This window comes from Nilaparvata lugens, chromosome 12, assembly GCF_014356525.2.
Source record: "Nilaparvata lugens isolate BPH chromosome 12, ASM1435652v1, whole genome shotgun sequence".
Lineage (NCBI taxonomy): Eukaryota > Metazoa > Arthropoda > Insecta > Hemiptera > Delphacidae > Nilaparvata > Nilaparvata lugens.
The window spans coordinates 17,237,562-17,261,912 of NC_052515.1; the positions used below are offsets into that span (position 1 = coordinate 17,237,562).

Sequence of the window (24,351 nt, forward strand, 5' to 3'; positions counted from 1 at the left end):
CATTACTGTACAAACTTCGCCACGTCATCAAATACAAAAATAAATTTATACTATATTCTGAATAGTTTTGTAAAGGTCGAATGATAGACACCAATGTTAATCAAATTCTGCCATCATAACGTGGACCTCAGTGACCTCACTATAATTTGAAGATGATACAAAGATGATAGACAAGGATATTATTTAATTAACCCCAATGTTAAACAATTACTGCCATTATAACGTGGCCCTCACAAAGGCCACTGAGGTGCGTTCCAACAAGCTGACATGACACCTAGAATGTCCTCAGATTGGCTAATTGTCACAAACAGCTGATTCCCAGTCAATCGTAGCACATTCAGTGGTCAGCTTTCGACTTTAGCCTTCTTGCAGCTCGGGACTCGGGATGACAAGTTGACTGAACCTGCATGTGAGACGTTGTCATTCTTCCTATATAGACCAGGGCGAGGGCATCCCATTAGAGGTCGCCTCATTCACTATCACTTCAAGAAAACTGATAGATTTAGGGCGGTTGCATACGAACCACAATCGCATGTGGGATGTGGAACCGACACAAGGTTGGTATATACACTATTCTTGGAACCGACATACCACAGAACAATACGACTAACGCAGTCTTTCACACTACATTTGAGAAAACGCTCATTTGGTGCAATAGTAATGTTATGCAATGTATCAGGTTGCAGGTTATGATGAGGTGATTTTATCATAGTGATGAAATTTGTAGAACCAATATAGATATTAACTCATTTGGTTTCTTTTTTATTCCATGTTGGATTTATTTTGTTTTGAATTGGTGCTCTCAATCAGCAGACAGGATTTACCCTCCGCTGGGTAATGCCAATCATGCATTGTTTTGTTTAAATTTTCTTTAAATTTGATCTCCCTATCGAATTATTCTAAGGAATTAATAGAATGATTTTATACTGTATCTACTACTAAGTATGAATTGTAACATGTACAGTATTAATTTTGGTAATAAAATTATCATTATTATAAACTTTGTGTTTATAAAAGTGGAGTTTGACAAATGATTTTTCAATTTTTAAAGTTAGTTTGAAAGTCCCACAATGTAGGTCTTGATTCAATTTCAACAATAAATCGATCCGTGTCAAATTCTGACATTACGTAGTACACAATAAAGAACCAATTACAATTCAATTAACTAATCGATTACAATTAACTACCGAGCTATCCAATAAAACCCACAAATTTGAGGTAAAATTCGAGGGAACGTTATCACAGCGACTGCGATTGTCGAACACAAGCTATGGGAAGGGTACCACAATCGCAAGGAAAATAATCGCTACCACAGCGCGCAACGCCATGTGGAAGTATTAGTTCCACTGTCATGCTTGCCAATGCATCCCATATGCGCTACGTTTGGGGTACCACAGAAGGAAAATAATCGCTACCACAGCGCGCAACGCCATGTGGAAGTATTAGTTCCACTGTCATGCTTGCCAATGCATCCCATATGCGCTACGTTTGGGGTACCACAGAAGGAAAATAATCGCTCCCACATCCCACATGCGATTGTGGTTCGTCTACAACCGGCCTTAGGCAAAAACGTGTATTTTTGAAAAATGTCAAGTTTAAGGTTGCGAAATAAAGTCGACACCATTTAATATTTCAATACGAAATTTATTCCAATATACATGTTTTCAAACAAACTTTCGTCAAATGCTTAATAGAAAAACGCAACAACGAAGTAATACAAGAATATTACAATTAATACACGTAATAAGAAATTAAATTATCAACTAGCTTAAATTTTAAACATCGACTGTCCATTTCAAATGTTTCCTAAGTGGTGTGAGTGTTACATTCAGTTTTTCAAGGACGAAAAATTAAAGCCACCAGGGATTCTTTTCAACCCACAAAGATTTGGTGTCAGGGGCAGTGGAATGTTTTTATAAATCCTCAAACATGAAAAACAAATTTATTGGACCCCGAGACATGCTGAGCATGCAAAGTTACAATTCTCTAACTTCCTAGGAACTGAGGAAAATCTATACACATTAAATATGCCAGAAAAATTCTATCTACCGAATACTACTAATTTTCCAACAATATTCTGACCCATGAACGTTTCCTTCCTTTTTTTTGCAACTTCACTTTTCAAAACAATTTTATCCTAAAGTCTAATCATTCTTGTGATTTCGGTAACTCTAAATTTACAAGTCTATTCCCTACACGCTTCCTAATAAATCACAAGTTATTTACAATACATGCAGTTTCTAGTAGTCACAATACAAGTGAAAACTAGGAAAATTTTGTTGTTGAAACTGTTGAGGAGAACAGCTAATTAGAAATTCTCATAAGCATGAATTTTCTCTTTAATGTGAGATTAGATACAAGTGAAATCATTTCGCAATGAAACAAGTTATTTTTTGAATATGAACTCAGATTACAAATACAACTAAACCACTAACTTCATAATGACAACATTTCTGTTTGGCCCACATCAAAAGTATCTGTAGGAATGTGAAGTAGTGCACAAAATCATTAAGAACATATAAATATAAATGTCAAGTGACTTAATACAGGAATGTTATTATTTCTTATAGATACAAGATAGAAGCATTTGACATACTTGTTCTTATATCAATTAAATGGCAGAAAAATTTACTAAAATATCTTTATTGAGTTCAAACATTACAATTTATTGACAATGTTTTTCGTGTATTTCTTAATACTATTACCCTGAGTTTCAAAATACAAAAAAATTACAACGAATGAACATTTAAATTATTAATGAACAGTATTACATTTCAATGTAAGCGAGTCAGTCGACAGAAAAAAGTGTTATTTTTAATTTTAAAACACAATGTTATAGTATAAAAATATTCTACTTCCTGGCTTGGAGTAAATTTTAATGCTTTCAAATGTCAGTATTATTGATTACATCACAAATTCCATTTCTATCACAGGCATCATTGAGCCATATTACAAAAATACACGTTTTATTTACATAAATATTGTCACTGAATAAAAATTTAGTAAGGTTTTTTACAAAATTTAGTTTTATTGCGCGCTTACATGTTTTATTGTAAAATGGAAAAGCTGTTTTATTACAATAACGTTATATCGTAACAATAACTCTTTTTCAACAATATTTTGAATAGCAGAATCACTGGGAACATTTCAATGAGAAAAAATGAGTTGATTAATAAAAGGAAATGTATGGTTGCATTCTATTTTCATGTGCATTGTCCAATAGAAAATCAAGTAAATGTAGGATTGAAAGTAAATCAAATTCTTAAAATATGTAAAGGTTTGGAGAGATTTAAAATAAATTCTTGTATAGAGCCAGTTTTACTTTTATAAACATTATGCACGTAGCTGAAATTATATATTTCATTTTCCCAAAAAAGAAAAACAAGTTTTATCAACATCGGTATACTGGAATAAAATTTAGAACAAATATTAGGCTAATAGCTCAACAATAAAATATTAAAACATAAACACAGATCAGCTTAAAGCCGTCATAAAGTCTGCGGTAAATGAAAGTGTCGTTTGAAATCTATTTTTAAAATTAGGTATGTTGCTGCTTTAAAAACGTATGTCACAGCAGAGCAGTAGTTAATCGGTTTACTTTAAAATAGTACTGGCCTTATGTACTTATTGTTGTCTTATGCAGCTCAATTACAGCTTCAGCATAAATGCAAACAGTAAAACTGATGAAAACAAAAATATACACATTAATGCAAACAAAAAACAGCTAAGCGAAATCAAATCTTGCAAGCCATGAACAAGTAATAATATTGATAACTAATGAAAAAGTCTACAACAATAACGTTTGTTGTGAAGAAGAGGATAATAGTCAAACGAATTGTGTTTGATTGTCGAGAGAAGGTTGCACAACTTCAACAGTTCATTTGCAAGTTCGAAAAATTCGGCTAATTTTTTTAAAGATCTAGAATGACCTCTTCATTGTTCTCCTCAACAGAGAGCTGTTTGTGAGGAATTTCCGCTACGTTGTGCCATCTGAAACATAAATAAACAAATTAGAAACCCAGGAGAATTATTGAATTTGGAATAATAAAATACTCACTGAATATAATATTTAATAATAAAAACAATCTAAATCCATCATTTCTTGTTTTCAAGATTTTTACTGAAAACTGGAATCAAATTCAAAAGCGAATACCCTACTTTTTAAACTTGTGTATGAATCGAAATTCAGGAAAATAAAAGTTGTTGGTTGTGCCTGTTGGTCCTTCCCCAATAATTTAAATGAATTGGGTTTTGTGTATTGTTGAATGAATAAATAAATAATGTTGCAGAATCTCAAATAATAGTTGGTAATTGAAATGAGAACAGATATCGATCTAACAGCCCTCCCTTTGATCCAGAATAAGCAACTTTTCAAATTAAATTCCGGTGTTTTGGAACCCTCATACAACTACTGATTCTGCATATTTAAGGGGGAATGTGACGGAAGCCATACATATCAGTGATCCTGACAGTGAGAATATTATTCCCTAAATTTCTAATTGGGATATTCATGCTCACTGGGCCGTGCTGAGTGGGGATAGTCTAATCAGAACTCATGGAAATTCTATTTTCACTGTGCAGATCAATTTATTTGATACTGATATGTAGAAATCTAGATTTTAGGGGTGGGGGTGCTTTCCAAAACTCTAGCCACCATTCTCATTGAAATGCTTAGGTGAACATCAGCCTCGCAAACATTATTTATTCATAGTGGTACAAAGTATACAGCAGCTGAGAACACAAAACTCAGGGGGTCTAATTGGGTCAACAGAGACTAGATACAAACAAAGCAAATCTAGGGGTAGACATTCACTTCATCAACATTCTCAGATGATCAAGAATCAGCCCGGGTTGACAGATTCAATACGTCAAGATTTCAGTTCATCAAGTTACCATTGCTTTCAGTAAGTCCATTAGATACAGTATTACATATTATTTAATTCTACAACTATCAACACATTCCGAATAATATCAGCATTGCCATCTAAAAGGAAAATCCTAGCTTCTAACCTACTTGTCTTTTTGCTATTCATTATAAATCCTTCAACCTAAACTAACTTCTACCTCACCCATTCTCATCAATTTCTAACTGAGTTAATGTGCAACTGTGTAGCTGACAAGCTGACTATGTACAAATCGTCCTTTTACTATTTATAAGATAGCCTTCAACCCTCCAACTTCTACCTCACCCATTCTCACTAATTTCTAACTAGTGTACAACAGTGAAACTGACAATGTATAAGCCTGCAACGAAAACTTGACGCCCTGAAACAAGAAGTACCGAATTGTTCAACTTCTCATTTGTTTCACTATCTCAAGGAGTAGACAAAACAGGTCCTTGATGAACTGAGACTCTCCCGAATCAGGGCTAAAGAGCTTAATGAAGAAGCTGATGATCCCTATGAAGTTCCACAGAGCTTTTCAATTCATTTATTTGGGTTAAAAAAACGAGACGGGGTCGTCGAGAACAATGGATGGACAGGTAAAAGTTCTAGTGACCCTTCAGTGGTCGCCTATTGTTATTAAATTACAACATTTGCGTGGTATATTTTCAAGATTTCCACTTATATTGGTGGACCAATCTGGTTACTTTCTAGGCACTTTCAAGGAATTGAAGAAGTTTTGGGCAATTGCCTGTTTCTCTTTCCAAATATTGTGTCTGTGACTGTTCTAATAAATAACTAAATAACTAAATAACTTTGACTTGTAAATCAGTGGTAGCCTACAGTGATTGGATAAACACAATCATTACTATCGATGAAGTACAAATTTAGTCAAACTAAGACCGTATTATAATTAGTGGACATGATGAGACTAAACGCATTACATAGATTTTACAGCACGTAAAACCCACATCGATTTTTGCACATTTCCTTAGAAATTCTACAAGATTGAATGAAACTTGACTAACACACGATACACATCATATGATTGCCAAGTTGTGTTCAATCTAATAGAATTTGAAATTACGTTTAAAATCGTAACAGATGTAATTTGCAAAGCAATAGATAAGTTGGTGCTTCATAGTTCATACCAGCTAGAAGTACCTTCAAGAAAGCAGGAGGGGCCACTAATGAGGGCGATGAAGCGGAATCAGAGGACAATAGAGTATGGTAGTTGAGAGTTGGAGGATGAACCTTTTTGGAACAATAGCCCAGTGTAAAGGTAGCGCGGCCACGTCTCGTTTATTTAACCAATTTATTTATTTATTAATGATAACAAGGAAGCAAACAGGATTTCTCCCATAAATTGGTTCCATAACACAAAAATAATTGTAATGATTGGGTACTCACTTGTTGACCTTATACTTGTCGACAACAGCCTGCTGTGGACTGGTAGTGGCCTTGGCGTGGGTGGCATTGAGGCAGACCATACACGGCGCCAGCTGCTTGAGCGAGTAGCCACTGGCCGACTCCAGGTCGGCAGGCCACACCTCCTCGCCTCCCCTCTCCTCCTCCAGCAGACAGTGACGTGCGCACGCAATTGCCGCGCTCGCCAGCAGCGACTGTCTGAACTGCAGGTATGGGTCGCCCTCAACCAGGCTCAATTCGCATAGGAACTACAACACAGTACAAATCATTAATAATAATAATAATAATAATAATAATAATAATAATAATAATAATAATAAATGTTTATTTCCCAAAAAACTAAAACTACAACATCAATTACAAAAATATTAGATAAATTACAATATTACATACAATAGTTAGTTACAAAAGATTCTTATAATGTGTTATCTACTTGTTTAGTTTTTCTGTGTGGAAATTGACCTACTCCACTATGGCGTACCATGTTCTAGAGTAGGTTTTGTTAGTTTTTTGTGTGTATTATCAATTAGTTAGTATTTAGTAAGTCATTAGGTGGTTAGTTGTTATTTGAAATAATGTTTTCTATGTTCTGTCTTCCTTTGCTCATCAACCAATTGTGTACTATTGCTTTGAACTTTCTAGGAAGATTAATCTGTTTAAAGTTTGCAGGAAGTAGATTATATAATTTTGGTGCTAAATGATTGAAATGTCTCTGGTATAGTGCCTTCCTTGCAACACTGGTGATGAGAAGATTCCTGTATCTGGTGTTGTGGTTGTGGTTTCTAGTTTGAAATGTTGTTGGGTTCTTGTGTAATCTGCATAGTATCTCCTTGGAGTAAAGCTGTCTTGCATCCATCACGTCAAACTCATTGAATAGCTGGTCTGATGAATAGCGTGGAGGCTTCTGGTTGATGACCCTCATGATCAGCTTCTGCACCCTGAGGAGCGGTTCAATGTGCAAGAAGCTTGCACCTCCCCATCCCACAATCCCATACAGCATGAGGGACTGTGCTAGAGAGAAGTAGACAACTCTTAGACATCCCTTGTCGACCAGTGTCCTCAGAATCCTGAATCTGTAGATGGTCTTCCTCAGTCTCCCGCATAATTCATTGAGATGATGATCCCAGCGCAGAAAAGAGTCCATAGTAACTCCCAGGTATTTCTGTGACTGTTTCCTGTGAACTGTGTATGAAGTGTTATTCCATTGATTCTTGATTACTATCTCATCTCCTGTTGGCTGTCCATGTTGAGTCGCCGAAAAGGTCAGAAAGAAGGCTTTCTCGTGGTTCAATGTTAGCAGATTTTCAGCCAACCAGCGAGACACCCTCTGAAGTCCAGTCTCGGCTTCTCTCCAGGTCATCTCCCAGGTTGGTTCAGAGAACAGTATAACAGTATCATCTGCAAAGGTGGTGATTGATCCATTTATTACCATGTTGCATAATGGATTTATGTAGAGAAGAAAAAGAATTGGTCCTAGTAATGTTCCTTGTGGCACTCCAAACTTTACAGTCAGCTTGTTGCTTATACATCCATTGACTCTGACACATTGTGTTCGGTTTGATAGGTAGCTCTTGAAAAGATTCCATGCGACTCCTCTTATTCCACAGTTATCAAGCCTTGAAAGAAGAATGTCATGTGACACCGTATCAAAAGCCTTCTTTAAATCTAAGAATACTGCTAATGGTTTCTCTTCAATGTTTATTTTATCGGCAATCTGAGTGGTCACATAGTGGATAGCATCTGCGACTAGATCTAAAACCATATTGGTTTGGCGATAGAAGATTATTTTTTTCAAGAAAGCTGATCAGTCTTGTTTTGATACACTTTTCAAAAAATTTTGATAATGTACTGAGTAATGATATGGGTCTGTAGCAATTCATATCTTTCTTATCTCCTGTTTTGAAGATTGACATTATTTTTAATTGTTAAAAAACGTCAATATATTCAAAGCATATTCCAAGATTGTTAAATGGACTTAGGGATGGGGTGTAAGTGTTTTCCAATGGTCGTTCAAGTTTCAAGCACAAAGTGACTTTGCTTATGAGACAAAATCAAAACAATTGAAAATAAGAATGCGCACAATTTTTACACTCATACTTTTTGATAGCCCCCTAATTCTCCCTTCATTGTCATAGTTTATCATTGGCATTTATCATCATCATCATCGTCGTCATCATCATCATCTTCTTCATCTTCTCATTCGTGCTTGTTATCATCTCTCCATCACTATTTCATGTCTTTTCTCAACTTTTCTTTCACTTATCTCTACTTTTCAAAATCATTTATATATTATTTCAAGTAGTTTTTTCTAAGTACTATTTCTAATGTTAGTTTAGTGAATTTTGTTTTGAATACGAATTCTACTCATCTTATTGTGATGTTGAGGGATCATATTTGGGTTTATACCTGTTGCTCCCATTGTGAAATAAATAAATATTATGAATAACAAATTTCAAATCCATGAACAATATTAACAAATATTAATATAAGTTAAAACCATAGGCCTACATATACTCACAAATTAAAATTCAATTTTTAAAAATTCTTTAATTGTAAATAGACATTTTTTGATCAACAAACTCTTTACAGATGGAACTTTCTGAGATATTGCAATTATTCAAATGCTAATGAATTAATTATTATTAACAAACGAAAATCCAAATTAAATGCTGCAATATATCAGTAAATTCTATCTGTAGACTGGCTGGCCGCTATGGCTTCGTATAAAATGAGCACAGCTATCCGGAGATTGTCAGTTTGGTGTAAGGGTAAGCATTCCTGACCGGCAATTAGGAGGTACTGGTTTCGATTCCCGGGCTGACAAATAAGTTTTGAATAGTGGCGCTCATCGAATTTCCATCTAGCTGTTTACCCTGTTGTCAATATTTGCAGTGGCAGAAGTCTTCGGGGTGAATCGCAGCATTTAATTTGGATTTTCGTTTGGTAATAATAACAATATTATAATAATAATGTCCGTAAACTGTCTTAAAGGATGTTCGTCACTCCAACATAATGAGGTGGAGGTACAGCAAAGGTGGAGGCCATGCACAGCATGCACACTGTCATTGAGCCACTTGAGCGGTTATAGACGAGAATAGAGACAGCAAGTAATTTGGTGGCTAGTTTTTCATCAAGTCACTTTTGATCAATTTACATTTACAAAACATCGATCAGAATGGAAATTGATGGTGAGTAAAGTAATGAGAATCTCTAGCCACCAGTGACTTACCATTTCTCTACTTTCCCAGTCTATAATCCATTCAACAGCGAATTTCAATCAGTTCAACCATACAATTCATCAGTTCATACAATTCTAGTGGATTTCGGTGAAAATATTTCACGATCCATAGATGAACATTGGTGCCAACAAACAAAACTGTTTAGCCGGCCATTAAAGGCTTGAATAGACATTCAATATTACTGTACAATAGTGTCTACTAATAACAACAGGCCGCAGTGACTATTATGTGTCCACTACAGTTGTGTGGCCTGATGTTATAAGAGTGGGTACTATATTATTGTACAATTGTTCACGGGCACTACCTCAGGTAAACTGTCTCCCGTAACAGCTAACCTGTTTCCTGTAACAGCTGACCTGTAGTCAAAAATCTCCGGCGAAAGGTAACGTTAGTAACTGGCCTTAAAGTTATTTTTCACTTGACATAATAATTTTAACTGGAAGTTTATTGATATAGCAAATAAAGTGTTCATTATGTCGCGCACATGAAAATAGACATGTCTATAAAATAGTGGGGTTATTATATTTAGCATGTGGCTACCGCAAGATAGCATCACTATTATTTATGTATGAAAAACATATGTGTCATTCAGGTTACAACAGGTCTGCAGTATTGTCTTGTGTACGATAATGTAAGAATGTCGTTTTGCCAAGAGCAGCGAGTGTTCCTTCTTGAACAATATTTTATCATAATAAATAAATAATAAATAAATAAATAGATTTTATTGTCGTAGACCAATATAGGTAATTGACAAAGTCATAGTAATACAATATTACAAAATAATAGAGTCAAAGCAATAGTTTAAAGTCACAAAGTATAATAAATTACATCAAGTAGAATCGAAGAACTCTGTCAAACAATAGAAAGGTCTTAAAACCAGCCACTCAAAAAGTAATTTTTTAAAAATAACAATATTTTCACAACATTTCATATCCAATGGCAACTTATTGTACATTCTCAAGCCTATGCTGTCATAGTGTTTCATGCTTATGACAAGACGTTGATATGGAATATCAATGAGGTCTTTTTTCCTGGTGTTATAAGCATGAATATTGGATCTTTTATTCAAGCTATGGAGATTCTTTCTAGTGTGCATGATTACTTGAAATATATAGAGGTTTATGACAGTCAATATTTTTGTTTTTTTGAAAAGAGGTCGACAGTGATCTAGATACCCTGCACCGGTCAATATTCTAATAGCCTTTTTCTGCAAAAGCAAGACCTTATTGATGTGACAGCTGTTTCCATATACTAAAATTCCGTATGAAATTATGCTTTGGAAAAAAGCAAAATATGAGTTTCTGAGGTATTTTTCCGGTACAAGATTCTTCAACTGCCTTAACAGATAGATAACCCTAGATAACCTAGCAGAAACGAAATTTATGTGGGGTTCCCAGGTCAACCTGTAATCAAACATTAAGCCCAAAAACTTTAAACTATTGTTATTGTTGTGTGTATAGTCCCTGAGACCAAATGTCATAAGCTGAGTTTTATCCTCGTTTAGTTTAAAGCCATTCGCTGTGAACCACTTGGAAGCCTCCGCCAAGGTATCGGCTGTCATGTTATGTAAAGTGTGTACATCTGAATGAGAATTAAGAAAAGTGGTGTCATCAGCATACAACACAGTCTTGCTGTTGATTGTGAGAGGAAGATCATTTATCATCAATACAAAGAGGAGTGGTCCCAATATTGATCCTTGGGGGACACCGTACTTTACTTTAGCAAGATCGGATCTCTCATTTCCCACACAAACAACTTGCTGGCGATCGCCAAGGTACGATCTAAAAAGACTAAGGCTCCTTCCACTGACTCCATAATAAGCTAATTTTTCAAGCAAAATATCATGATTCACACAGTCAAATGCCTTGCTCAGGTCACAGAAGGCAGCCTTCAGAATTCAACGCATCCAGATGTTTCCCTGTGGAGTTATCTCGAAGGTTTTGATAAATAGGTTTTATATTCTGAATAAATTAGAAATGAACATTATCAACGAAGATAATTATGAATTAAAAGATCTAGTTAATCTCAAAGTTTTCTTCTTACTATTTATACTTTTCTTGCATCATAATTTTCTATTCAGTTGTTTTTATACATTCTACATTGACTGACAACTGTTTTTATCTCTTTTTCCTCATTTTGTAGGTTGGATTGTACGTTGAAGATGAATCCAAAAGTCAAACATGTTCAACATCTACTTGAATCGACAAAACTTGAAAGGAGTGGCCGTAGTTGAGTGAATTAGATGTTGGCTTTATAATTGAAAGGCCCGGACAATATATTTTTTCTCGGGCCACTCCCGATGGACACCGGCCCTGAAGCCAACCAGGTGACTCAATTTCATTTTTCCCAAAAATTAAAAAAGGGTCTACAAAGTGGATTCAAGTTTGTAAACATGACTTCAAGTTTGCAAAATACATTCATTTTATACAAAATTCGAATTCAAGTAAACTTGACCAATGTAGACGTCCCTTAAACCATGATATATCTTATCTTCTATTTTTGTTTATGGTGGAATCTAGTAGGTACTGACCATGGCAAGATGCTTAGTCTTGTCGGACAGCTGGCAGACGGTGGCCAGGTGATTGATGAAGGCGAGTGTAGTGGGCACTGACAAATCGAAAGCCAGCACTTTCAGGATGACATGCTCCATCTTCAGCACCTGAGCAGTTGTGTACGTGTCGTCCGTGATGAACACAAACTCTGTCACGTCTGGCGGGTAGATTTCCTCGTATTTACTGCAAAACATCAACCAAAAATACCCTTAACATCGAAGATGGGTTGATTTTAAAGGTAAGGATATTCAGAACAGACAATAATGTCTAACCCGTGAAAGGAGAAAGAAGAAGAACATTGAAAATATGTTATATGTTGTGCTATTCGAGAGTGAGTCCCTAATATCTGCGCACCGTGGTATAGTAGCCTAAATAGGCACTTGTCTATTGAAAAGTACCGTACGTTCCCTTGAAGGGTTCCCATACATAGTATAACTCATTTTGTATTTTATATCAACTACTCTGAAGATAGGATTAATCAGACTATAGAATTATTTATAATCAATCAGCTGACAAGTGGATTATTCGTGTCATGCATTACACAGATGTCTGGAGAAGCCGGTGAACAGGTGACACCAGATACTTGTAGATGAGAAAACTGCGTGAGGTCTACTGTTCACAGAACTACTAATAATCACAATAATTGAAAATAAGTACGCCAATTATTGTAATTATTATGAATGAACATGGAAATGATTGAATGGTTTTATTTAATACATTGATAAGTGAGACATGCAAAACTAGAATGAGATCTATTTTTCAATCGCATGGTTAGATTTGTGATTGAGAAGGTGCTACCCTACATTTTAGAAGAGCGAACAAGTGTTGGCATTATCCGTAGTTGCATTTCACATAATCTTTCTTGGTAATGCTCTCTCTTGTTCCAAGCAACTATTTCATATACTCATGAATCTGACTATACATCTAACCTCTGAGAATTCATGCTTTAAATGCTAGAAGATTTTGTATCCTCTAAAATTCAAATGAAATGTAAATTGAAAATGTGGGACCTGTTATACCTCTACAGATCATCGTCTGTGAAAGTTTCCTAGTAACATATATAATTTATAATATAACAAGGATTTTGATTAGTTCTTGTTCTACTACTTTCCACAATTTATTAAAAAAAGTTTTTCATTATTTTCGATCTGTGTTTAATTATAGAGAAAAGATAGCATAAGAAGATATCCCATAGTATAGGGCGTTTATGTTCCAAATTTCACTGTTAGCTCAAGCCGATAGTCCTAGTAGTTATTTTTCGTGAAGCTATGTGACGCTGGTAATCTATCATATTGTGCCGTTTTTACACTCTCATCCAGCCTAACAGTAATAATAGACAGTAGTCGACAGTAATCGGATCGATTTTATAAAATATCAGCTTGAAATTTGGATCATATACGACCTAAACCATGAGATATCTTATTATGTCCTCTTTTCTCTATAGTTCAATAATAAAAGGGCCAAGAAATGAAACCCATATCTTTTGTTATAGATTCTGTATCCTCTAAATTTCAAGAGAATTATTATTGAAAAATTTGGTAAAACGATATATTTTGTGAGGATACTGACGAGGCAACAAACATAGCAGCGGTGCCGAGCAGCTGCAGCTTGGCCCTGACCACCGACATCTGACTGAGGAAGCGGTCTATGAAGCCGACTGCCAGGTAGAGGGTCTCATTCTGCAGCTTGTACTCCTCACCCACCTCCACCAGCCAGTCCACCAGCGTCGAGCGCATCGAGTAAGAGATGTCCGGTTGGCGACGCATGTAGTACGGCTTAGCTCTGGCGCGCATCTACAAATACAATTCAAAACACTGTATACACTTATTCACTCATCAAAACCTGATTCGCTATTGAAAAGTATACATAATCTAATCTCCTATCTTCTACAATCTATAATATAATAAAGGAAATAATAGTCTTATACACGTACGGGATAGGACAAACACGAATGACGCATCATCACATATAAATTGTGAACTACTGAACTGTTTAACTTGAAATTTTGCATATAAAGATTCTTGATTTACCGAGGATGGTTATAGGCTTGTTTTCAAATCTTCAAGATTTCAGTACGTCAAGTTTTCAACTCGTCATGCTTCCAGTTTGTTATACTTTGCTTGAGAGTGGTTATATATAAAATAGTGTAATACTTTGCTTGAGAGTGGTTATAGATAGAATAGTATATTCAATGGTTTTATCTTATATCTTCTATGTCTATAACTGTACTAAATAAAGCCTAAATGAAGAATTGGCTTACACATGTACGGGATACGAAATACACGTTTGGCGCATCATGGCGTCTGAACTATTCAACTGATTAACTTGAAATTTTATTTTGCATAAAGATTCTTATTTTACCGAGGATGGTTATAGGCCTATTTTCATTTTTGTTAATCGAATAATATTATAATTCCAATAATTGAAACAAATTTATTCAATTTGTGATACAAAGTTTTCTTAAAATAAAAGCGCAATCGAATCTTTTTCTATAGTAAATTATTACAGTATTTGATACTTTCAATAACAGCATGGAACTATAAAACTAAATTCAATCTATTTGTGCTCTAAACAGACCCTTGCAGACTGGTTACCTGCTAGTGTAAAAATAATTAACGATTATTATTAAACGGAAATCTAAGGTTAAATGCTGTAAGTCACTCCGAAGATGTCTGCTACTGCAAATATTGATAATCGTGTAAACAGTTAGATAATTATTTGAGAAAACTATCTGAAATTATTCAAAGAAGATACCTAGCTACACTATTTGGACTGTTATAAAAATTAGAATTAGAACAATTTTGTCTTGAGTTGGGTTTGCAAGATGTGTAATTCTTATGTTTAATTGAATGATTTCTCCATCCAGAAAATACAAGAAATATATAAAGGAAAATAATAGTCTTATACACGTACGGATAGGACAAACACGAATGACGCATCATCACATATAAATTATGAACTACTGAACTGTTTAACTTGAAATTTTGCATAAATAAAGATTCTTGATTTACCGAGGATGGTTATAGGCTTGTTTTCAAATCTTCAAGATTTCAGTACGTCAAGTTTTCAACTCGTCATGCTTCCAGTTTGTTATACTTTGTGTAATAGTGTAATACTTTGCTTGAGAGTGGTTATAGATAGAATAGTATATTCAATGGTTTTATCTTATATCTTCTATGTCTATAACTGTACTAAATAAAGCCTAAATGGCTTTTATTTATCAAGGCTTTTATTTATGAAGAATTGGCTTACACATGTACGGGATACGAGATACACGTTTGGCGCATCATCGCGTCTGAACTACTCAACTGATTAACTTGAAATTTTATTTTGCATAAAGATTCTTATTTTACCGAGGATGGTTGTAGGCCTATTTTCATTTTTGTTAATCGAATAATTATAATTCCAATAATTGAACAAATTTATTCAATTTGTGATACAAATTTACTTAAATAAAAGCGCAATCGAATCTTTCTTCTATAGTAAATTATTACAGTATTTGATACTTATAATAGCTTCTTCTTTGATACTATAATATTAGCATGGAACTATAAAACTAAATTCAATCTATTTGTGCTCTAAACAGACCCTTGCAGACTGGTTACCTGCTAGTGTAAAAATAATTGACGATTATTATTAAACGGAAATCTAAGGTTAAATGCTGTAAGTCACTCCGAAGATGTCTGCTACTGCAAATATTGATAATCGTGTAAACAGTTAGATAATTATTTGAGAAAACTATCTGAAATTATTCAAAGAAGATACCTAGCTACACTATTTGGACTGTTATAAAAATTAGAATTAGAACAATTTTGTCTTGAGTTGGGTTTGCAAGATGTGTAATTCTTATGTTTAATTGAATGATTTTTCCATCCAGAAAATACAAGAAATATATAAAGACTATGCATCGCATAAATAGGCTATGTCCCTTTGTCCCAATGTCAGAACGACAATCAAATCAGAGGTACCATCAGATCACAAATAGAGAAAATGGTCACGACGACCAATCATTTATTTTTAGAACGCATTCGAGAGCTAGCTTCAGTTGCTTCATCATTATCGAACTCTAGTAAACTGAAAGTAAAAAGTAAAAGAACGAAAAAGAGTTGTTATTGTGAATTGAAATAGTTGAAAGTTTGATAAATGAAATATTTCAAGTGTATTGAATTGAATATAACGCTTTAGTTATAGTTTACTTAGTTTACTAATAACAACTCTCTAGTTAGGCTAGGCACACACCAGTTAGTCAAGACAAGACAAGACATGATCAGACACAATACTTCACATAGTTACTTGTGACGCAACTCACACTGATTAGTCATTGCAATTAGACATGTCTTCATAAGCAACTATGTCAAGTATTGTGACTAAATGTGTCTGATCATGTCTTGTCTTGACTAACTCGTGTGCGCCTAGCCCAAGTAATAACCATTATAATAATATTGAGACAGGCACTATTTATCACAGGCACTATAGCCCATGTGAAGAATAATATTATCATAACGATAATTTAAACATGTTTGTATCATTGGAGAGGAAATAAAAGAATTGAAAGTTATGATATTGATATTAATGTAATTTGCATATAAACATGGGAAAAATGAACTGATGTGAATGAATCTGTTACCTCAGCTATCTTCATGTAGTCGAATATATCCTGCTGATACTCGTAGATGTCAAAAATGAGGCTTGCCAACTTGGCAGCAGTGGGCTTAGCAGAGGGTTGGGTTGACAGGACTGGAGTGCAGGGCGACAACACGAGTGAGCGATCCACATTCATCGGCGAGTCTACAAAGCTGTCCTCGGACATTGGCTCTTCCTCGCGAGCGGCTGCAAGTCCACTCACCACCTGCAAGTCCCGCAGAGGTTGTCTGCAAACACAAATACTTCATAATATTTACAATACTTACTGTCGTTCAAGTGAAAGAGAACTTTAGAATTGAGCTGTTTTCAACTTTAGAATAGCATGATTAACATGATTATCAAGTGAACCATTTCATTTTATTCAGTTCCTCACCATAAAAATGTCTAGTAGTGAGTATATTTTTGGTTTGAAACTTGAACTCAAATTTGTAGAAGCAAAAACATGACTTGTTACACATCAATAGAATAACTATTTTTTGGTTGAACCGGCTGTTGCCTTCTGTTGGTTTCATGTGTAGTACTTGTACAAATAAATATAAACTGCTTTAAGCACGTTGATAAACTTGTCTAGACAATGTAAATAAAGCATGGTTTACAACAGTCTAAAGATATTTCAAATCAAATATTAATTAAAAAAGTCCATGTTCTTTCAATCAGATAATTTCTCATTAAAACCAAGAAGTAAAAAAGAACAAGTGAATTTAAACATGTTTTTGGTTGAACCGGTTGTTGCCTTTCTATGGTTTCATGAGTTGTGCTTGTACAAGCAAATATCAACTGCTTTCAGCACGTTGAGCAACTTGTCTAGACAATAACAGTCTGAAGAAGTAACAATTCTATTTTCTTTCAATCAGATAACTTCTCGTTCATAAAATAAATAAAAAAATAAATAAATACCTAGCCTATCCATGAAGTAAAGAAGAAATGTTGAAAAAGTGAATTTACAAACTCTAGACTACTGGATATTATTCTTGCATAAACACTTAACACTGAAATGATTGGAGAACAGACCCGCAAGACGGCAAACTATAATGCGATAAACTGGAAAACTTTAATAAATAACAACCAACCACTGACAACTGACCACTGGAAGAGAAACGAAAGTCAAACTTGTAGAGTTCTCAGATAAAATATAATATTATTAATATAATAATACATTGTATAGTTATAATATATAGTTTAACTTACCATGTTAATTCATAGCTTTTCTATGGAAGTAATTAATAGTATCGTTTTCTGTTTAGGTATTCAAACTATGGTTTGCTGGTTTCGCCAAATTAGTAATATTATTATGTTAAAAAATTATACTTCTTATTCCTGAATACTACATTTTGTAATCTGTAAACTGTAAACATATTTCGTAAGGCAATAAATTTTATTTGATTTAGAACAAAGAATGTGATGAGATTTGTTATTACTGTATCGATATTATTAATGTACTGATAAAAACAACTCATCACATAATACCTAATATATTCCTATTAAAATTTCTAAACGCCCATTTAAATATAATAAAAAACTATTCCTTAGTTTATTGTTCAAAGTTAGCATGTCATTCTATTTATTATATTTTATTATTTGTTGCACCTGCTGTAGAATCTATTTAGGTTTAGCGGGACCAATTTTGTAATGCACTTTATTGAATAGAATCAATGCTTGATGTATGGTCATACTATTTCACTCTAAGTTTGTACTATGTCGAATAAAAAATTTGAAAACGGTGCTTTGTACTGCAAATGGTCAGTCCAGTAGAATAGCAATCAATTAATCATATTGAATCATAATTACCTTGGCACAGCAACTACACAAGACAGATTCTTTTCTCCTCTTTTTCGGGTTCGGCGGCGACCTTAGCGGCGGCAACCGCAGCGCCGCTAGCGGCCGCAGGCTGCGCTCTCAGTCCCAAACGCGGCTTAGGTGCTGCCGCAGCCGCGACCGACTTGGAAGCCGCAGCCGGCTTAGTCGCCACCGCGTCCAGCTTCTTGCCGCCTCGCAGCACGAGACCGCTGGCTGCGACAGGCTTGCGACTGCCGCGGCCGGTCGCTGCGTAGCTTTGCTGTCGCCTGCCACATCGCTGTCGCAGTGCACAGTAAATGTTTTCTTCGGTTGCGCTTTGTCTGGTGCACCGCCTTTGCCGTCCTGCACGGGAAATAAATGTTTAAATAATTCAATTCAAATTGCTTACAACACAAAAAACAAAAATGTAATCCCAAAATCTTCAATTTTTCACTTGTTTTTTGTAAATTTTTATGCAGAAATCAAGTCGAATTATTATTATATTACCATTATATATAACTATTGAATCCCTAATAGAAATAATAACAAACTTTCAAACAATTTAAAAGTTTTTTCATTTTTGTATTAGATGAATAAAAGACCAAGAATTGTCAAAACCCACAGATTTTATTGAAATTGTTTTTATACTCTGCAAATTTGTTGTTGTAATAATCATTCTTTGCTTTCCTTATTAATGAGTTCAAATATTCCTGTAATTTATGTAGTCTTGTTTAAATTTAATATTGAACGGTTGTTTATTCAGTTTGATATGCATTTTATCCCTTTTACGAATGGCTGAATCAAACTAGGAGTAATCCATTTTTTTAAGGGTCTGTTTTTGTGTGAATAATTAACAGTTTCTGTGCATTTATTAATAATTTCATTTATCTTGATGGTAAATCTATCAACTAAGGTGTCAATATCATCGGTAAAATTGTCATAAATCTCATCCCAACCCTGAGTTTCAAGATCTAATTTTAGTTGATCAAAATTAATTCTAGTTACTGTCTTACTGGGGATAGTTTTAGAATTGGAAACATGGTCTTTTTGTCTGATATGGAAAACAATACTATAATGATCCGTGATATTTGATTGTAAAATCGCACCTAGCACATCCACAGACTTTTTTGATCCACTTTTAAAAAAGATGTGATCTATACAGCTGTTACTTGCCCATTGACATTATTGAAAGATCTCGTATATTTATTTACGTATGATTTGAATCCATTTAATTGCAATACACTTAGGTACTCATTAGTCAGATAATTTAGATTGTTTCATCCATTACATTAATATTTATATCTCCCATTACAATGACCGATAAATCCTTACTAATATTCTGCAGATACAAATCTAAACTTAGCAAAAAGGCATTTATTTCTAAAGAAGGAGATCTATAAAGTGCAATCAACTGATATATGATTATTGAAACAAATTTGATTATAATTGAGTTTACGTTGTCTAGTTCTACATCAATATCCTGAAAATCAATATCTTTGCTCACAAATACACATAAACCATCACTTCTTGTGAATCTATTATTTCTATTTACAACAGAATAACCTCTATATTGAAAACAAATTCAGAGTCTTCACTAATCCATGTTTCGGATAATATTATAATTTCAAATTTAGTTTCACAATTGTTTAAGTAATAGATGAATTCATCAAATTCTTTTTGATAGACCTAATATTCATATGAATTATATTCACGTGATAAGAGTGAAATGTTTAAATGTTAAATAATTCAATTCAAATTGCTTACAACACAAAAAACAAAAATGTAATTCCCAAAATCTTCATTTTTCACTTTTTTTGTAAATTTTTATGCAGAAATCAAGTCGAATTTATTATTAATATTACCATTATATATAACTATTGAATCCCTAATAGAAATAATAGCAAACTTTCAAACAATTTAAAAAGTTTTTTCATTTTCGTATTAGATGTTGAATAAAAGACCAAGAAATTGTCAAAACCCTCAGATTTTATTGAAATTTAGAAAGACCGGTTTCGGTTGTTAATTCATTGTCAATCTCTGATAAACTAAAACTAAATACAAGAGCAGCAGAATTTATACTAGTAGGCGAATACTGCTATTGGTCAAGGGCATGAACGCCTACAATTGGCCCAGCTAGACAGTCTCCCACTTAATTATTAAAGAAACGTCACAAAATGGTGGTTTGAGCAGAAGACTCGCCATGATAGTAAAATTTACTTTCAGTACAAAATAAAAACCAAGAAAACAAGTAAAAGATAAAAAAGAACAAATATGTAAATAGAAACTTTCTACTAATGTTTGCTAATAATGTTATGATAAATTTAAATTCGTAGTGTTGTATTGGTTGAAATGAATCTGGTCATTTAAACTATACTGGCAATTGTTCTTAATTACTCTTGTTATTTCTAAAGCCTCTAGAATATTCAAAGATCTGCCTTTGTTATTAACATGCAGAAACTCAACATTCTCCTCAACTGTGAACTTGTGATTATTCGATTAGTATTAAATGTAATTATAGAATCTATTATTATTAGGTATGTAGTTTGAAATTTGGATATTCCTCAATTAGCTCAAGATAAAAGTGTAATTAAGCAATGTGTGTATTTTGATTCTATGAATATTAAACCTTGGTGTGTATGCTACATTTTCCTTGGCCAGATTGTGTGCAGTGTCCAACATACACTGATTGAAATTCACGATGAATCTTAGGTCTGAAATGATTGAAAGGAAGAAGAAAGTAAATAAAAGAGACTGGATTTATCATGTGTTATAGAAAAACACATGGAAAAAAATATTAATATAGAATAAGACCAAAAATGTGTACTATTTGCAGACGATACCACAACAATAATCCCATCAGACAGAGAATCTGAAAGCAATGATATAAACTCAACACTTGAAATGGACACAAATATACGTAGGAAACTGAAGCTATCAATCAATAAAGACAAGACAGTAAATATAAACTTCACACCAAAGGGACAGATATACAATATAGACAATGTAACCAATGAACCAACAAATACTAAGCATTGCACAAGATTTCTTGGTATCATGATGGCCAAGAACCTGAACTGGAATGAACATAATGACATCTTGTGTAAGAAACTAGTTTCAGTCACATATATACTTCGTAGCATAAGATGTATCACTGATGTCAGTACCACATTTATCGCGTTTCATGTTCTATTTGCCTCACAGCTGCGATATCGCATTGTTGCCTGGGTAGCTTCAGCGCAGGTGCACATGGACAGAGTTCTACGAAGTCACAAAAAAGCCTAACGAACCATCCTAAGAAGAGTTGCACTGGAGCACTGTAGACCATTATTTGTTTTCAACAAATAATGAAACCACTGTTTACAGTGGTCACAATCTGCATACTTGAAACCATAATCCTTGCCATAGATTCAAGCCCGAATATCAGAAATAGTCATCAAACACACTACACATGAAGCAAACTGAACATTGATCTTCTGCAGCACAGGCTCAGCAAATTCAAGAACAAACCTACCTATGCAGGGTCACATTTCTTCAACTTTTCACAAGATAGCCTAAAGACTTTGAGGGATTCACGGACAACATTCCACAGACAGCTGAAAAAGTACCTTATTGCAAGAACGTACTATGTAATAGCCGAATTTATTTATTTACCACCACCTAAGAATATAGTGAAAGATACTCTATACACCTTCTTGACGACCCTGACAGAGGAGATCATAATCCATTGACAATTACTCGATCCCAGGACAGTGGGGAACACATCAGAAGTAAGCAAGTAAGATGCTGACTTCAAAATGTGAATCTCACTATTGATTAAGATATATGAATTATTTGCAATATTTAATGAATTACTTTATTTTGCCAAATGCTATTTGATGTCATGTTCTTTTATACATGTTGCTAAAAAGTTAACTCTTTCATACAAGATATAAAAAAGTTGATAAGTTATAAGTTAAACCTAACATTAAAAGAAAAATTCCCAATTTTAATACTAAACTACAACTGTATACATGAGTACATGCTTAAATGTTATTTTTCATCAAAAAGATAATTTATATTCTCTTGTATTTCAGGAAATTACATTTTATATAATTTATGATCAGCACAGGAACTTTGTTCAACTAAATAAAAATTGCCACGAATATTCAGGAGTTTTTTTATTTATATTTAACAAGTTAATTACAACGAATGTAAAGCAATCAGTCAAAGGACATTTAAATGCCACACCTACAACTCTGAGAGGATTACAACACACGTTTTAAATAGACCTAATCAAAGTTGAAAATAAAATAAAGTTGAATTAAATTTATTAGAAAACTACTCAATAGTTGTAATACGGTAACTTGATTAATTGAATCACTAGAACAAAAAGTCTAACATGGAATAAATTCAAGCTAAAACCTGTACATTTGATTAATTCATAAAATTACAAAGTAATCTGAGTTGATAGATTACATCGATAATGGTAACGGTACGGCACCGTTATCCTTCCATAACTTATAAGAATAATTATGAATCATTCTTCAAGTTACGCAATTTATATTTTGAACAGTAAAACTCATAATACCTAGAATTCCAGATAGTTCGATCACCCTTTATAAATGTGAATCGTCGTTCACCATTTTCTAATTCAATAAGCTTATCGCTAATTTTGGACAGGAAACTAGCAAACTCCATCTTGTTCAAACATTGCATACCAAACTATCTTTCCAATTGTTTTATCATGATTTAAAGTGAATCAAAAGGTATTAGACTATTTATAATAAAACTCAAGAAAAAAATTGGACATGAATTTGAATGTAATTACTTAAAGAGTAGGCTATACATTTTGTTTGAAGACTTCATAAAGCATGGAAAATAGAATAAAGTTAGTGCAGGTCAAGACAAGAAGAATTCCGGTAAATCATATTTTCTCAAAGTTGAAAATATACTTCTCAGTGTTTTTAAAATCAAAATAACAATTTTGAAGTTTACTTACATTTCTTCTAGTTTGTCCCTTAGCTGTATTCGTATTAATCACTCCCAAAACAGGCCGTTTTTGAACATTTTGCATGCCTTTGCCTCCATCGCGGCCATGCAATTGCTGATTTTCTTGGTCAACGTGCACTCCAAAAGCAGACATTGTGTTAACAATTGAAAAGCTATCTAAAAACGGCCAAACAAAACTTTAAAAACGGTTTTAAATGTCTGGAAAATTAAAAATGCTAACACGAAATAATGCTCATTGCTGAAAGTTTTGTCGATTGAGATGAAAAATGGCCAGGCATGCAGGCAATAACCGTTGATCGCAGCTGATCAGACCGATGTTTGCTGGTCCAAGTCCAACTGACTTTTTCAACTGGAGTGGACGTTAAAACAAAACGACCAATCAGAGCTCAGATTTCCTAGTAGAGTTCAGGACTGCCACCTAACAATTTGGTTTACGTATTTTCTAAAAATTACGTAAAATACTATTAAATTTTCAATTTTATCCAATCCGTGAGTTGAGGATAGAATAATTGACTTCCAAAAATATATTCAGATTATCAAATTTTCTTTAACATGATCAAATCAGCTACTTTATGTGCTACCGCTTCAATTAAAAAACAACGTGAATTATTGATCACTATTTTAATTGATTTCTGATATTTTCAATATTATAATTATTATTTTTAATGTTGTTCAATCATCAATTTATTGTTTCCCTAGTGGGTAACGGTAGTGCAAAAGTATTCTTTGCAAAGCACGGGTTTTCCATTCCAGCCGCGCGATATTCAAATAATGTACGGTAGCTTATTTTTGAGTTCTATACAAAATTTATATTCTATATCAGTTTTCATTTTTATTTTT

At 33.8% G+C, this 24,351-nt stretch overlaps 1 protein-coding gene across 1 annotated transcript; it reads right to left on the reverse strand.

Moving 5' to 3' along the window:
- Nucleotides 1–1,623: 1,623 nt before the first annotated feature.
- LOC111059235 (G2/mitotic-specific cyclin-A) lies at nt 1,624–23,868 on the reverse strand. The gene is made up of 7 exons (XM_039438993.1): nt 23,501–23,868; nt 18,535–18,885; nt 16,730–16,973; nt 13,672–13,895; nt 12,081–12,285; nt 6,294–6,559; nt 1,624–3,990 (listed from the first exon to the last, which is right to left on the reverse strand). The coding sequence occupies exons 3-7, from the start codon at nt 16,910–16,912 to the stop codon at nt 3,912–3,914; spliced, it is 957 nt and encodes a 318-aa protein (XP_039294927.1). The 5' UTR covers nt 16,913–16,973; nt 18,535–18,885; nt 23,501–23,868; the 3' UTR covers nt 1,624–3,911.
- Between the last annotated feature and the right edge of the window lie 483 nt (nt 23,869–24,351).

Bases quoted from the DNA above. Each gene is read 5' to 3' on its own strand.
- LOC111059235 (XM_039438993.1), bottom strand. From the start codon at position 16,912: ATGTCCGAGGACAGCTTTGTAGACTCGCCGATGAATGTGGATCGCTCA. The intron at 12,286-13,671 runs GTCAGTATCCTC...GATGTTTTGCAG, and splicing joins GCTGCTATGTTTGTTGCCTC to TAAATACGAGGAAATCTACC. The intron at 3,991-6,293 runs GTGAGTACCCAA...TTTATGTTTCAG, and splicing joins GACAAGTATAAGGTCAACAA to ATGGCACAACGTAGCGGAAA.